This window comes from Microplitis mediator, chromosome 11, assembly GCF_029852145.1.
Source record: "Microplitis mediator isolate UGA2020A chromosome 11, iyMicMedi2.1, whole genome shotgun sequence".
Classification (NCBI taxonomy): Eukaryota; Metazoa; Arthropoda; class Insecta; order Hymenoptera; family Braconidae; genus Microplitis; species Microplitis mediator.
The window spans coordinates 507,978-525,347 of NC_079979.1; the positions used below are offsets into that span (position 1 = coordinate 507,978).

Sequence of the window (17,370 nt, forward strand, 5' to 3'; positions counted from 1 at the left end):
TAAACCGGAAATTTTAGTGCAATAGACACTCACAAGCAAATTGTTATTAACAACACTTTGATTTTATTCTCTGGTAAGGAATAAATAGTTTGTTACGTTTAATTTTTTTTTTCTAACAATAGTCATAAGAAATATTAATATATTATTGTGTGTAGTAAGATATCAATATATACTAATATCTATTTAATTTTTATTTTTATAGGTTAGAATGATGTAAAAATTTTTTTTCCACTATTACACGGAGCAATTATTCTCAATTAGAATGATATGGTGCCATGTGAAGCCGGACCATGTTAGCCACCGGAAATAGAAAAATCACATGCAAAAATGACTATTCCCATAGTAAAATTTACAATTGTCACAGTAATTTGTGATATGATCGTTGTAAATTTGACTACAGCCGTAGTACTTTTGCATGTGTTTCTTTAAATTTTCGTCAGATGGCCAACATAGTCCGGCTTTACTATGACACCATAGCCTTTCAAACGAGAATAATTTCTCCGTGTACATTACAAATCACTGTAACTATTGGATATTTTACTATGACCATAGCAATTTTTGATACATGTTTATTTAATTTCCTTCAAATGGCCAATGTAGACCGGCTTCACTGTGATACCTCAGCATTTTGAACGAGAATAATTTTTCCGTGTACTTTTTACAATATAATGGATTTCATTAAGAGTTAAACGCCTCGTAAACTATTTAAAATTTTTTTAATTAACGCATAGATCTTCTAAGCTGATTCTTAAAGCTTTTTAGAGTACTACTATAAATCATATTTTTCATAATTAGGCTTTCTATTAGTGGAATAACTATTTTTACACACTCTTATCCCGGGTAAGAAAGTTTATATATAATTATATATAATTATATATGGAAATTGGCCTTATATAATTATATATAATTATATATAAATTCTATATAACTATATATAATTATATATAAATTATATATAACTATGTATAATTATATATAAACTATATATAACTATACATAATTATATATAATTACATAAGGCCAATTTCCATATATAATTATATATAAATTATATATGATTATATATAATTTATATATAATTATATATAACTATATATAAATTATATATAATTTATATATAATCATATATAATTATATATAGTTATATACAATTATATATAACTATATATAATTATATATAATTATACAAAATTATATATAATTATATAAGGCCAATTTACATATATAATTATATATAAATTATATATAATTATATATAATTGTATATAACTATATATAATTATATATAAATTATATATGATTATATATAAATTATATATAATTATATATAAAGTTTTTTACCCGGGATACTTACATTCTAATCCGATTAATCAAAGCCTTATATATATATATCAACGCACATATCCATATAAGCTCTAAACAAAGGAGCTAATATATGTTCATATGTGTCTATATATGGGCATATCCTAACATACATCTCTAGTAGCATTCTTGAGATAGTTCTAGATAAATCTGTATCTTCAGTCTTCAGCAAGTCTGCATCATCAGTTTTGAACAAGTCTGGGGCAGAACTTCTGTAAGATACGTTAAGGAAGTCTGTAGTAATACTTGCGTAAGACATGATACCTGCTCAAGATGCATTAGCTCAGATTTGCGGAAGAATTGCTTAAGATACCTGGACACGGATGCCCTCTTCGTTTCTTTCCGAGCCGTCAACTCAGTATTAGTTTAGTAAACTCAGTGGCGCTCACTAACTGGACGTGTTTGGCCGAAATAAGTTTATTCAGAACTTCATTCAGCCAAACACGACCAATGTTTGAAGAAATTTTGTCGAGTGACAATATTTTTGATTTGTAGCAGTTTAAATTTAAATGAGAGCTACTGAATTTGCTAGAGGTACTGCGCTTGAACTTAGAGTGATTCGGAGATAAAGAAACCCGATATCTTAAGCAAATCTGCAGCAATTCTGACCTAACATTGTTCTATAGAATGTATTTTGCTTAAGAATTGCTGCAGACTGTTTCTACAGACTTCCGAAAGTCTTTACTCAGAAAGCAAGACTTGATGAAATCTTTCGCAAGTATACTTATGAAATCCATCTTGTTTAACTCTTGCTTAAAACTTCTTTAAGAAATTTACTGAAGACAATGCTACTAAGGATAATGTCTAGGTTAATAGGACAAAAATATTTAACAAGCATGTATAGATAAAAAAATCATTGAAAAAAAAAATATCTATCTGTAAGAATCGATATTCTGAAAATTATTTATCGAAAGTTAATCAAACGAAAATATAACGGATTTCTGATATAGTCTTCCTCAATTTGAGCTCAACGACATTCTTGAGTTCAAATAAATATATCAGTTATTAAATTCAAAGAATGATCTGTTCTTTATTCATATAAATTATTGACCTCAATAATTTTTTATTACAGATAATAAAAAAATTATCTTCTTCAAAATGAACAAATTGATGTCCTTCATTGTAATTTTCGCACTGCTGTCCATTGCGACGAACTTTGCAGTAAGTTTAATAATCCGTTTCTTATTTATATTTTTGTATTTAATATTAAATTATTAATTTATTTTTTTATATTACAGGCTAGTTGTTGTCAAGTGAGTATTAAAAAAATATTTTTAAATCAATTTTCTCTTACATCATATTTTTAATTATTTATTTATTTTATTTATATTATAGAATGGCGGAGGTGGTGGTGTAAGTATTTAAAAAATATTATTTATCAATTCTCTCTTACAACATATTTGTAGTTATTTATTTATTTTATTTATATTACAGGGTAGTGTTTCTTATCCCGTAAGTATTTAAAAAATTTTTTCTGCCCTCCGAACGGAAAGTGGCAACTTTCGGGCCGCTGCCCTGAACGAAGTTGCAGCTTTCCGGCTTCGTTGAGCAGAAAAATAGTATACACGGAAAAAAATTAATCGTGAATGCAACATGATGCAGTCTTGGTAAATAAACATGATGAAATCATGTTGCATTCACATGATTTGTCATGTTTCGGCTACATGATAATCATGTTGCGGTAACATGAAAAAATCATGTGGCATTCACATAATCTGTCATGTTTCGGCTACATGATAATCATGTTGCGGTAACATGAAAAAATCATGTGGCATTCACATGATCTGTCATGTTTCGGCTACATGATAATCATGTTGCGGTAACATGAAAAAATCATGTGGCATTCACATGATCTGTCATGTTTCGGCTACATGATAATCATGTTGCGGTAACATGAAAAAATCATGTGGCATTCACATGATCTGTCATGTTTCGGCTACATGATAATCATGTTGCGGTAACATGAAAAAATCATGTGGCATTCACATGATAATCATGTTGCGGTAACATGAAAAAATCATGTGGCATTCACATGATCTGTCATGTTTCGGCTACATGATAATCATGTTGCTGCCATATATTGTCATGTAGCCGAAACATGACAAATCATGTGAATGCAACATGATTTTCTCATGTTACTGCAACATGACTATCATGTAACCGAAACATGACAAATCATGTGAATGCAACATGATTTCATCATGTTTATTTACCAAGACTGCATCATGTTGCATTCACGATTAATTTTTTACCGTGTACGCACCTTGGCCAGTAAAAAAGGAAGCCTCAGACCACATGTTTGTCAGCCTCGGCCAACAATTACATGTGATCTGAGACTTTTCTTATTTTACTGGCCTAGGTATGTAATATCCTACTTTTACCAATTCTCCCTTACAAGATATTTTTAATTATTTATTTATTTTATTTATATTACAGGTCACATTTGCTGTAAGTATTTAAAAACTTTTTTTTACCAATTCTCTGTTACAATATATTATTAATTATTTATTTCTTTCATTTATATTACAGGACGCAGGTGATGCTGTAAGTATTTAAAAAATGTGTTTTTATCATTTCTCTGTTACAATATATTATTAATTATTTATTTCTTTCATTTATATTACAGTACGGAGGTGATGATGTAAGTATTTAAAAAATATTATTTATCTATTCTCTCTTACAATATATTGTTAATTATTTGTCTGTTTTATTTATATTACAGGCCGTTGCAGACGGACAAGTGGGCGTAAGTACTAAAAATAATATCTCATACATCATGTGGCATCGGTATTGTACTTGATGTCACTTAGATGTATACAATAGTTTATGTGGTTAATGCACAAAATAAAACGCCGTTAAATTTATAAACACAGCATCATGCATGCAGCCGGAATCGACGCGGCTCATAAAGTTCTAGATCTAAATAGATTTTAAAGTCGATCGTTTCTGAGAAATCACTAAAAAACTAAAAAAAAAAATTTTTTTTTTCGTAATTCGCCAATATTTTTGAGTCTACTTGATCAAATGATCTGAAATTTTCAGGGAAGTTGAGGGCCAGCAAGCTCTTTCGATTGCCTCCTCAACCATCCAAATCGATTCATTAGTTAAAAAGTTACAAGGAGTTTACACGGGTTTGATGTTATCCCGGGAAAAAATGTTCAGGCCTGATCAGACATGAGCAGGCATGAGTCTTCAGGCCTGATCAGACATGAAAAATGACCATGCCTGACCAGGCCTGATCAGGCATGTTCAGGTCTGATCAGGTCTGTTCATGCCCATTCTGGTAAAACAATTATATATAAAAAATGGTCCTATATAATTATATATAATTATTTCTATAAAAATGAAAAAAAAATAAAAAATATGGGAGTGTCTAGGATTTGAACCGTGGACCTTGCGCTTGAAAGTTCGCCTCGTTACCTGTTGACCTAAGATATTGAGTTGAAAAATAGGTCTCGTACGAACTTCAAGTACTGAAAGTCTTAAGACTCATGCCTGTTCATGTCTGATCAGGTCTGATCCATTTTTCCCGGGTTATACGTGATAGATTCTTGGTCAAAAAAATTTTATATCTATGAACAGACATGAACAGACATAACCAGGCATGAACAGGCCTGATCAGGCCTGAGCTTATTCAACGCTTCAGACATGAACAGACATGACCAGGCATGGGCAGGTATGATCAGTCCTGAGCGTAGTTAACGCTTCAGACATGAACAACCATGAACAGCCATGAACAGACATGATCAGGCATGATCAGACCTGACTGTATTTAACGCTTCCGACATGAACAGCCATGAACAGCCATAAATAGTCATGATCAGGCCTGAACAGGCATGATCAGACCTGACTGTATTTAACGCTTCAGACATGAACAGATATGAACATGCATAAACAGACATGGACAGGCATGGACAGGTATGATCAGGCCTGAACGCATATAACGTTTCAGACATGAACAGACATGGTCAGGCATGAACAGCCATGGACAGGTCTAATTTCAGGCCTGATCATACATGAACAGGCATGATCATGTCTAATTTCAGGCCTGATCATATATGAACAGGCATGATCAGGTCTAATTTCAGGCCTGATCATACATGAACAGGCATAGTCAGGCCTGATCATTTTTTCCCGGGATGTTTCAAATAATAGAAATAAATAAGGTTATAAAATTAAGCTGGCAGCAAGCTAGTGACAACTTACTGCAGTAACTTGTCATCAAGTTGGCTGCGAAAATTGGCATTTTCATAAGTTGACGGTAACTTTCTGAGAAAGTTGGTGGCAAAAAATGGCATTCCATTAGTTGACGGAAGGCTGCCTTAAATTTTCTCAGAAAATCTGGAATTTTAAATCACACTGTTGACAAACCAGAGAAAATTGTATTCTAGTATAAAATCTTATGAGGATAACTTCAGGCTATTTAACGGCATTTTTTTCGAGCATAAATTACATAAAATATTTTAAAATAAATGATTCCTCGCAATAAATTTTATTACTTATGTTTTAAAATTAAATATTACAGATCAGTGCGATCAATGGTGTTGCCCAGGGTGGTGATTCTGTAAGTATTAAGTAGTCCATTGCACAGTGAGTAGGCTAGGGGAGTCTTTATCCAGAAAGCACAATGTTTTCAGCACGAGTCGTAGATGCACGCTCACGAGCGTTAGCAAGTGCTTAGTATGCGCCGAAGACGAGTGTCAAAATCATTGTTTTTAACGGATAATGACAACCCACCTGCTATGCACTATACTTTATTCAACAAATGTCTGATTTTTGCGAATTATTATATCAGTAAAGTAAACTCTAAATCAGATAGGCTATATCACCCGCATGAAAAAACTTTATATGTGAAAACATATATGATAGAATATATGAATATTATAATGTGATATATTGTACAATATATAAAATAATATTTATATTTTTGCCGTATTAATATATGATAATATATTGAAAAAAAATATATTGCTAGAATATACTATCAATATATTTATCAATATATGACTTTTTATGTATGTTTTACATATATATTTTAATATATCTTTTTTATATTGATATATTATATTGAAAGTAGTATATTAATTAATATATAGTATTTTTTATATTTTTTATATATGTTTTCCAATATATTGCAAAATATATAGTTTCCAATATATTGTAAAATATATGGCACTTTTTTTACTTTTCTTAGGTTATTGCCAGTAAATAGGAGGTCAATGAAAAGAAGGAGAAAAAATAATAAATTTGACTTTTTTTTTGTGGAATTGTGTAGAAATTGAAAAAGTATATTAAAAAATAAAATTTTCAATATATTGCGAAAAATATAAGTTTTAATATACTGGAAACATATAATTCCAATATACCGCGAACCATATATTTAATCATATAAATTCTTTCATATATAATCAATTATATAGAGACCATATACCACTAATTATATGAGTCAAAATATATGGATATATATATCAAGTTTATTATATTATACTTATAAATTATATATATACTATCCATATATGATAAGAATATATTGAGCATTATATGAGATAATATATATAGAAAAATACAAAACATTATATACAAGTAAATATATTATGATAAATATATAATCCAATATATGTAAAAAACATATATTTTTCAATATAGATATTTTTGCCGCTATATATTTATCACATATTCACCATATATTTTTTTATATACTTTTAACAATATATAGCTTTTCCATGCGGGCAGATACTAGTTTTTGACTGCTCTCATCACTCATAATTTATTTATTTTTCTATTTTATTTCAATTAACAAAAAACAATCAACGTGTTTATATATATATATATATATATATATATATATATATATATATATATATATATAGACACCGAGATAAAAATTGTTAGATTGATTGTACTTCTCATTCCAAATATAATTAAGTGTCAAGAGATCATTTGCTCTTGTGATAATAGTAGAGTTTGTTTTTGAGATCGGTCGAAAATGATTTTGGAGAAATGTGTTTATGGATTCAAATGCGTTTGTTATGACCCCCATAATCAAACGCTATTGAAAACCACAGGGTGCCATTTTCATTTTGACAAATTATTAACCACCGATCAATAAACGACCGTTTAGGGATTGCTATGCAGATATGATAAAAACACAAAAGATATGAGTAAAGTATAGTTTCTAATCAATTCTCTCTTACAACATATTTTTAATTATTTATTTATTTTATTTATATTACAGGAAACAGATAATGTAAGTATTTAAAACATATTTTTTACCAATTCTCTGTTACAAGGTATTGCACGCCTCGGAAGCGAAGTGGAGAGGTTGTGCTTTATAACCGACCTGTCAAAGTCACACGATTTCCACTCATTAAAGTGCATATATTTTTTTTCTATTACTCTTACACATTATGAAAAGCACATCAATATAAAGCTGAAACACTAATAAATAATCCTGATACTTTTTTTAATTTGTCTAATATGTATTAATATCAAAAAAAGTTCATTAAAAAAAATTTATCGTGGACGTCCATTAGTCTGTGGTTAAAAAAAACGGCGTGGTACGGATATCTCGAGAACGACTTGACGAAACTACTTAATTTCTTTTTCAAAATTTTCAGAAATAAGCAAAGAAGGTTCCCTTCGAAAATCACTACTGTAGGCCTTCTCGTTTTTTTAAAAATAAATCATTACGGTTAAAACCGGCAATCTTACATGTAAACAAACACACACTGCCGCCATTTTTCATTAGGAATGTTCTCCTTATTTATTTTTTTTTTTACTTTTATTACCGTATATTTACCATGGAAATTTCAATGGGAAAAGAGCGGGATATTCAATTTTATTCGAAATTTAACTTTTAAAAAAAAACATAACATGAGCGTTCGAGGCGTGCACTTTTGGATTTTCCAAATTTTTTTTTTTTTAATTATTTATTTATTTTATTTATATTACAGAGTGACGCTGATCAAACCGTAAGTATTTAAAAAATATTATTTATCAATTCTCTCTTACAACATATTTTTAATTATTTATTTATTTTATTTATATTATAGTATGGCGGAGGTGGCAGTGTAAGTATTTAGAAAATATGTGTTTATCAATTCTCTCTTACCACATGTTTTTATTATTTATTTATTTTATTTATATTACAGTCTAGAGGAGGTGATGCTGTAAGTATTTAAAAAATATTATTTATCCATTCTCTCTTACAATATATTATTAATTATTTATTTCTTTCATTTATATTACAGAGAGAAGGTGGTGGTGTAAGTATTTAAAAAATATTATTTATCTATTCTCTCTTACAATATATTTTTAATTATTTACCTGTTTTATTTATATTACAGAACACTCAATCCGCAGATGGAAGCGTAAGTACTGAAAAAAATATCTCATACATCACGTGGCACTGATATTATACTTGATGTCACTTAAATGTATACAATAGGTTATGTAGTTAATGCACAAAATAAAACGCCGTTAAATTTATTTAACACACCATCATGCATGCAGCCGGAATCGACGCGGCTCATAAAGTTCTAGATCTGAATAGATTTTAAAGTCGATCGTTTCTGAGAAATCACTAAAAAACTAAAAAAAAAATTTTTTTTTTTCGTAATTCGCCAATTTTTTTGAATCTACTTGATCAAATGATCTGAAATTTTCAGAAAAGTTGATGGCCAACAAGCTCTTTCGATTGCCTCCTCAACCATCCAAATCGATTCATTAGTTAAAAAGTTACAAAGAGTTTACACGCATACACACACACACATATATATACTTACACTCGGACATCATTTTGAAAATAGTCAGAATAGCTTCCTAGGAACTCAAAACGTCGCCATCTGATGAAAACTCGACTTTCGAAAATCGGGGTGAAAAAAATATCTATCCAATTTTTCGAAAATCGTCGATTTTCTTAACGGGAAGTTAAAAAAATATTTCTATTTTATAAATCAAATAATTCGTTGGATAACATTAACTTAACACACTGATAGAAAATTTATATTGACTCAAGAAATATTTTCTTGAGCCAAGAATTTATTTCTGAAGAAAACCAATTGTCTTGCTTCAAGAAATTCTTGTCTTGATTTAGATTTTCTTGGCTCTATAGATTTTGTATCTTCGATGGATAACTCTCGTGTCTTGACCCGAAACTATATTATCTTCAATCGATACTATCGAATTCTTCAAGCAAGACCACTTGTCTTCAACTAAAAATGTCGTATTATTATTTTAAGAACTTTAAATTTTTGGTTCAAGTAATAATTCCTTGATAGAAGATGTTTTTAAAGTAATGAAAAAAAAATTTTTTTTAAAATAAATTTCTACTTTAACATATCTGAAGTAAATGAATGTAGTCCTAAAAAATCACTTTAAAACTTTTTATTTTTAAAATAAGAAAAAAAGTTTTTTCTCAAGCTGAGTAAATTGATATCTTGATTTAAAAACCGCGCCATTCTCGAAACGAGTCGGTAATGTCTTAAACCTAGATTTTGCCTATCGTAATCCAAGAGCAAGAAATTCTTGAACGAAATATTTCAGAATTTTGTTTCAAAACAAAAAAGGCTTCATCGAAAAATCAAATTCTCAAACAAAGAATTTTTTTTCTCTATCCGAGAATTTCAATTTTTTGGTTCAAGGACTTATTTCTTGAATTAAAACAATTAAAAATTTTAAAACAAGAACCACATTTTGAAGAAAAAATTTTTCTTGAATCAAGATAGTTTTTCTATCAGTGCAGAAAAAAAACCTAAACTTTCCACCCGCTGATTCTTGGACTAAAAATTCCTACGCGGATCTTGTACACGGAAAAAACAATATAGTAGTGGCACTTTCCTGGGATAGTATTGAGTACTTTCCGTAAAAAAAAAAATTTCAGACAGTACTGTATACTATCTAGACTGTATCCAGTGCTGTCGGGGACAGTACTCAGTACTATCTAGACAGTAGTTGCCCACGTCTTTATATAACTATGGATCTTACTGCAGACACTGGCACAAAGTTTCAAATTAAAAGCCGTGTACAAAACTGAAAAAAAAATTTTGTATTATGTTGTACTTTCAGAATTGTACAAAAATATTGAAGATATCTTGTTCAAGGTGCGCAGTCACTTTAGCTAATTTTGCACCAGAAATTATTCGAAGACACTAACGCATGTCTTACGGCAGATCTGCGCAAGAACTCTCATATTAAACTATCTGTCTCACTTCTGTCTCTGCCACTTTACCCTCTCCACTGGCATACGACATAGGATCCTGGAGTAAAGTGACAGAGGTAGAAGTGGGAGATATATATATTAGGGTGAGCCAAAAAAACCAACCTATCGAATTGATGTCTTAAAAAAGACCTAAGATTCGCGGAAGTATTTTTACTACCACGTCTTCAATGTTTTTTTGTACAACACCATGTACAAGTCCCACAACAATCTTGTCTTAGAATCTTGCAATAATAACTCGTGACAGATTGATAGGTATATAAAGACGCAGTGTTGGCATTTCATTCGTTGACGGAAAGCTTAAATTTTCTCAGAAAATGAGGGATTTCGAATCACACTGTTGACAAATCAGAAAGAATTGTATTTTAGTGTAAAATCTTATGAGGATAACTTTAGGCTATTTAACGGCATATTCTTCGAGCATAAATTACATAAAATATTTTAAAATAAATTATTTCTCGCAATAAATTTTATTACTTATGTTTTAAAATTAAATATTTCAGGTAACGAACCTCGCAGGTAATGCCGTAGGTGGTGGCGCTGGTGTGAGTAGTGGATGTAATGGATGTTCTACTCCATGTCCTACATAAAGATCCGTAAGTTAAAAATAAAATATTAAATACAATATAACTTTTTGCAAATAAATTATTTAAATTTATTTTCATTTATTTTAATTGCAGGATCCTGTCACACGGCAGATTAAGTGCTCCGAAGTATCGACAGACCGCTGACGCCGAAAGGAAACGAAATTTTGGATTGATTACAGAATACTTTAATCTCAATAATGAAATAATATTTTATTCGCATTGTATGTCGGGTTAAATACTAAATACACTTTATAAGCATCATATTTTATGAATTTTTATTTTTACCCTTTCATTTTTTAATTAATTTAACAACGAACTATATATCAATTTTTATAATTAATATAACTATACCCAGAGAGGAAAGTACCACGGGCCCAGACTTGGCCCAGACTTGGTCCAACTTTGTAGAACCTTGGGCCAGGCTTGTAAGCCAGTCTTGGCCCAGCCTTGGTAGAAGCCTGGAATGATAATCTCGGGCCAAGCCTGGTTACCAGACCTGGCCCATGCTTGGTTACCAGACCTGGCCCATGCTTGGTTGCCAGACCTGGCCCAGGCTTCCAGGAAACGAATAAATTTAATTAAAAAAAATTTATTATTATTAACCTCGTAGAATTCATGATCATTAACGTTTTAATTATCTAGGGGAGGTAAATGATGTGAAAAAAACTAGGTGGAAATTCTGCCGGACTTTGGGCGCGAACTGCCGTCCTTCTGATTACTGGGTCCGAACGGTAGCTACTGGACGAACCTACTAACGTTGAACTGGTACATTTATATGATCTACTTATATAAACCATAGGTATATCCAAACTTGGGTAATCCTACCTTGGCCCAAGTCTGGGTTGCCATTGGACGGCCAAGGCTAGGTTACCCAGTCTTGGCCCAAGCCCGGGTAATCATTGTAACGGCCAAGGCTAGGTTACCCAGTCCTGGCCCAAGCCTGGCTTGCCATTGGATAGCCAAAGCTAGGTTACCCAGTCTTGGCCCAAGCCCGGGTAATCATTGTAACGGCCAAGGCTAGGTTACCCAGTCCTGGCCCAAGCCTGGCTTGCCATTGGATAGCCAAAGCTAGGTTACCCAGTCTTGGCCCAAGCCCGGGTAATCATTGTAACGGCCAAGGCTAGGTTACCCAGTCCTGGCCCAAGCCTGGCTTGCCATTGGATAGCCAAAGCTAGGTTACCCAGTCTTGGCCCAAGCCCGGGTAATCATTGTAACGGCCAAGGCTAGGTTACCCAGTCCTGGCCCAAGCCTGGGCCAATATAGGTGTGCCAAAGCTAGGTTCCCCAGTGCTGAGCCAAGTAGGGGCCCGTTGTTCAACTCTGGCAGCTCCTGTATGGGTACTTCATTAGAGATTCACCAGCGCGTATAATGTTATAGCGACCCATACGTGCATTTCGTAGGTGTCCTGCTCACATTGAGTCTCGATAGCTGTGAGTCTGTGTCACCTTTTCCCAGCTTAAAAATTTCTGTAATAATTTCAATTATTTTTTAGTAACTTTAGTATTTTTTTTTTATCAATTAAGACATTAAAAAATTCAAATTCTATGACTCGTGCAAATATTTCAGAAACTATCAGTCTTAGGGTCAAGTATAAAGAGATTAAAATTGTCCAAAATTAAATTTTCTTTGGAAAAGAGTTACGTCCAAATAGACATAACATATATCTCAGTCCCTTATTTTGAGTCAAGACACTGTAGTCCTTTACTCGGGTAACGGGGACCACGTTATTTGGTGCCGAGCATGAATAGAGATGGGAAGAGTGTATATGCGTTTCTTAAAATTAATAATAAAAAATGTCAGGACTTACTACTTCTGTAGATTCAATAATCAATAATAGTTAAATAAAGAAATAAATTAAGTAAGGATAATAAATGAATTAAACGAAAAAAGGAAATTTAAGAATCAACTCAGTATTAAAATAATCGAAAACTTGGAGACGCTGAGAAGAATTTGGAAAAATGACGAAATCGCACGAGTTATTGAACAGAGTAAAATTAAAGCGCGAAAAAGGAGTTGAGAAGTAATTAAAAATAAATAATTAATTAATTGAATTAATCTCTTTAATTTAAATATTTAATTAATTAATTTATTTATTGAAAAGAAAAAGTTGTGGTGGGAGAACTAGTCCATGGCGGGATGCCATTCGATTCAAATATATAAAATTCAGTGTGAGTGTGGAATAGTCCAGGGGACTGAGTAAATGCGTGAGTGTGAAATCAAGGAAATAAATAATTGCGGGTAATTATTATTGTGATTTTAAAAGAGAGTGTGTGTGATATGCCAAAGGTAATGGCTATGTTTTGAACTGTTGCGGGTTATAAAATAGAATTGGTTTTAAGTGAAATATCCCGATGAAAAAAGATTTTATACAATTGTATAAAATTATATACAAAAAATGGCCCGATCCAATTGTATACAACTGTATAGAAATTGTATACAATTATATACAAATTGTATACAATTCTATATAATTATATACAATTTTATATAAATTATATACAATTCTATATAATTGCAATGATAGAATTGTATATAATTGTATACAATTTGTATAGAATTGTATACAATTTCTATACAAATTGTATACAATTGGATTGGGCCATTTTTTCTATCCAATTAGGGGAGGGTGGGGCAGAGCGGCCCCCCTGAAATTTTGACCAAAAAAAAAATTTTTTGTTTTTCGACTAATTACTATAAATCCGATATGTTTGCGCATTTTAACCCCTACGCATGACATTTGGGGCAAAACGGACGAGCCCAAAATTTTGAAAAAGTGATTTTTTCATATTTTTATCGTCAAATTAAAGAAAAATTAGTATAATTCCACATTTCTAGCCCTACGTATAACACCTGGGGCAAAATGGACCAGCCGAAACTTCCGAAAAAATTATTTTTTCATATTTTTCGGCCGTATCTTTATGTAAGAGGCAAATTTGGTCACTAAAAATTTATAAAAATAAAATTTTTTTTTTTAGTTGATAAATTTTTGAAATAAAGTAAAACTATAGAATTGATTTTTTTTTTTATTAAATAACAATTAGTAATTAAGGTAATCGAGAGTGAACGATTTTTTACGCTTTAAAAAATTTTTTTCGAGTAATATAAAACCAAAAATAGTTGTCAAGAGAAAGAAATACATTCTTAATGATGAAAACAATTTAAAAAAAAAAAACGAAAAAAAAAATTTTTTTTATCACTTTTTGAAGGGGGGCCGCTCTGCCCCACAAAAAAAAAAATTTTTTTCAGAATTTTGGCAAAATGTCCATAAATTTGTTCGAAATAGGACAAAAGTAAAGTGATCTTATGGTTGAAAGCCAAAAAAAATAATAATTGGCTTAGGGGGGCCGCTCTGCCCCACCCTCCCCTATATATAGCCTGTATATAATTATATACAGTCTATATATAATTATATATAGTCTATATATAATTGTATAAAATCTTTTTTCATCGGGATTGCGGGTCATAAATAAAATAAAAGGTTTATATAAAAAGGTTATAATAAAAGGTTTATATCAAAAGGTTAAAACAAGGTTTATGTTATAAGTTTTATAAAAAGTTATAAGGTTAAATAAGTATAAGGTTTATATAGTTATAAGGTTATAAAGGTTATAGGGTACAAGGTTTATAAGATAAAAGGTTAAAAGGTTTAAATAAATAAAAAGGTATAAAAGTGGAAAATTGAAATCATATTAAATTATTTAAAAATTATCCTTCCTCTTCCTTCTCTTACAAATCAATTTTACAACGACCCTGATGATCTAAGACCCGGCTCTGGGAGGCCGTTATTACTTCCAGTGGCGCCCTTTGTAAGGACGACCAGAGTAGCAGCATAGCCCTGTTATAAATATTAGTTTCTGCCGATGTCGTGTGAGAATTTCCGGGTGTCAATAAACCAGTGATGCCATCACGAAGGCATTTTCGTTTTAGGTCGACTAGTAAGTCATAATGACTTAGAAAGTCTGCACCTATAATCGGTTTAGTGACGTCAGCAATGATAAAATTCCATGAGAATTCACGGCGAAGTTCAAGGTTCAATTTAATCGATTTTAAACCATAGGTTTGAATTATCTGATGACATCATCGATGCCTGGAACTAATTCGCGGAGGTGACGTAAGTGCTGCGACGGTTCGATCGCCTAATCTCTCTCCATCCAGCAACTGTGTGATTCTAGCTTTTTCTAACTTTGAAAAGCATTTTATCAGAGCCACCTTGAGATCGTTGTACGGACTTATTGCGGGAGGCTTAAGAATTAACTGCTCGACATCTGCGGTGACGCGAGTGTCGAGTAATGGAACTTCCAGGTCAAATTTGGCACGTTCAGTAGTCACCTGGTGCGTTGAAAATTGCGTCTTGACCTGCGCAAACCATAACTTCGGATTTTCCGTACTGAATTGAGGTGCATATGTTACAGTGTTATGGAAGGTCAAACTAAAAAGCGATCAACTTGCCCCGCCCTGTCCTACTTCCAAAAGTAAAGAGAAACAAACATTGCTTTTAAGCACTTGAAAAAACAAACGAACGTTATTAAGACTTTATACTTGGCAATATTATTACAACAGATACGATGTTGAAAAACGTTTATTGAAGCATAATGTCTGGTCTTTAGAAATGAGCATGTGTCTCATTTTACATTTTTACAAGATAATTTAATTATATATGATTCCTGTAGGAATCCAGCTAGATCCCAATATAGATTCTCATCCCGGGAAAAAATGATCAGACCTGACCATGCCTGTTCATGTATGATCAGGCCTGAAATTAGACATGATCAGGCCTGATCATACCTGTCCATGCCTGTTCATGTCTGTTCATGTCTGAAGCGTTGAATACACTCAGGCCTGATCATGCCTGTTCATGTATGATTAGGCTTGAAATTAGACATGATTAGGCCTGATCATACCTGTCCATGCCTGTTCATGCCTGTTCATGTCTGAAGCGTTAAATACAGTCAGGTCTGATCATGCCTGTTCATACCTGTCCATGCCTGTTCATGTCTGAAGCGTTAAATACAGTCAGGTCTAATCATGCCTGTTCATACCTGTCCATGCCTGTTCATACCTGGTCATGTCTGAAGCGTTAAATACGCTCAGGCCTGATCATACCTGTCCATGCCTGTTCATGCCTGGTCATATATGTTCATGTCTGTTCATGGCTGTTCATGTCTGCTCATAGATCTAAAATTTTGTTGACCAAGAATCTATCACGTATAAGATTTTTATTACTTGAAGTTCATACGAAACTTACTTTTCAACTAAATCTCTTAGGTCAGTGGGTAGCGAGTTACACGTTCGAGCGCAAGGTCCACGGTTCAAATCCTGCACACGCCCGAATTTTTTATTTTTTTTATTTTTATAGCAATAATTATATACATGTATAATTGAATATAGTTATACATAATTATATATAATTATATAGGGCCATTTTTTATATATAATTTTTTTACCCGGATGGGCATGAACAGACATGAACATACCTGATCAGACCTGAACATGCCTGATCAGGCCTGGTCAGGCATGGTCATTTTTCATGTCTTATCAGGCCTGAAGACTCATGCCTGTTCATGTTTGATCAGGTCTGATCATTTTTTCCCGGGATATTCCTATGGGGATTCACACGATGCCAAATCCATATGGGAATCTAGCAGGGATTCTCGTGTGTATTTTTACGATGATTTCCCATGGGAATCTGCACCATATCAAAATCCACATGGGAATCTAGATACCCAGTTTCCTATGTGGACTTCCCATAAGAGAATTCAGAACCCTATGATTTCCTACACGGATTTTCATATAAATCCATACACTTCTATATTAGTTCTTATGGATTATTAGATAAATCCATAGCTCCTATAGGGATTCCTATAGGTTCCTATGCAATTTTACATGGATTTTTTTGCTAAGGAATATATATATATATATAGTCTAAAACACCTTGAATATCACTATCACATTTTTTCGTTCTTAGTGATATTTCGCAATAATCTTGTTAATGCAGGTGTATTAATTAATGCTGTTACTTAAAGCAAAAAGTCTAAATTTTAAGTAAACATGCGAATGATTGGTCAATTTCATCAAAAGTAAATAGTATTTACCCGTTTTGAAAAGTGTTTATTTTTTTAATATTTATTGATGTGTGATCAAACATCTGTTTGTCGTCATCAATATACTGATAGGATTGGGTATATAAACCGGAAATTTTAGTGC

The 17,370-nt window shown here is 31.9% G+C and overlaps 1 protein-coding gene across 1 annotated transcript; it reads left to right on the forward strand.

Annotated features, from left to right (window-relative positions):
- Positions 1-18: 18 nt before the first annotated feature.
- Positions 19-11,429, forward strand: LOC130677710 (loricrin-like). Its single transcript, XM_057484558.1, has 18 exons — positions 19-73; positions 2,435-2,523; positions 2,601-2,615; positions 2,698-2,715; positions 2,797-2,814; positions 3,799-3,810; positions 3,892-3,906; positions 3,989-4,003; positions 4,085-4,108; positions 5,888-5,926; positions 7,598-7,609; positions 8,316-8,333; positions 8,415-8,432; positions 8,514-8,531; positions 8,613-8,627; positions 8,709-8,732; positions 11,083-11,175; positions 11,260-11,429. Exons 2-17 carry the CDS (start codon positions 2,461-2,463, stop codon positions 11,167-11,169), a joined length of 411 nt encoding a protein of 136 aa, XP_057340541.1. The 5' UTR covers positions 19-73; positions 2,435-2,460; the 3' UTR covers positions 11,170-11,175; positions 11,260-11,429.
- Positions 11,430-17,370: the final 5,941 nt, after the last annotated feature.

Excerpts from the sequence above, each read along its gene's own strand:
- LOC130677710 (XM_057484558.1), top strand. The coding sequence starts at position 2,461 with ATGAACAAATTGATGTCCTTCATTGTAATTTTCGCACTGCTGTCCATT. Across the intron at positions 4,109-5,887 it reads TTGCAGACGGACAAGTGGGC|ATCAGTGCGATCAATGGTGT; the intron begins GTAAGTACTAAA and ends TAAATATTACAG. Across the intron at positions 8,733-11,082 it reads CTCAATCCGCAGATGGAAGC|GTAACGAACCTCGCAGGTAA; the intron begins GTAAGTACTGAA and ends TAAATATTTCAG.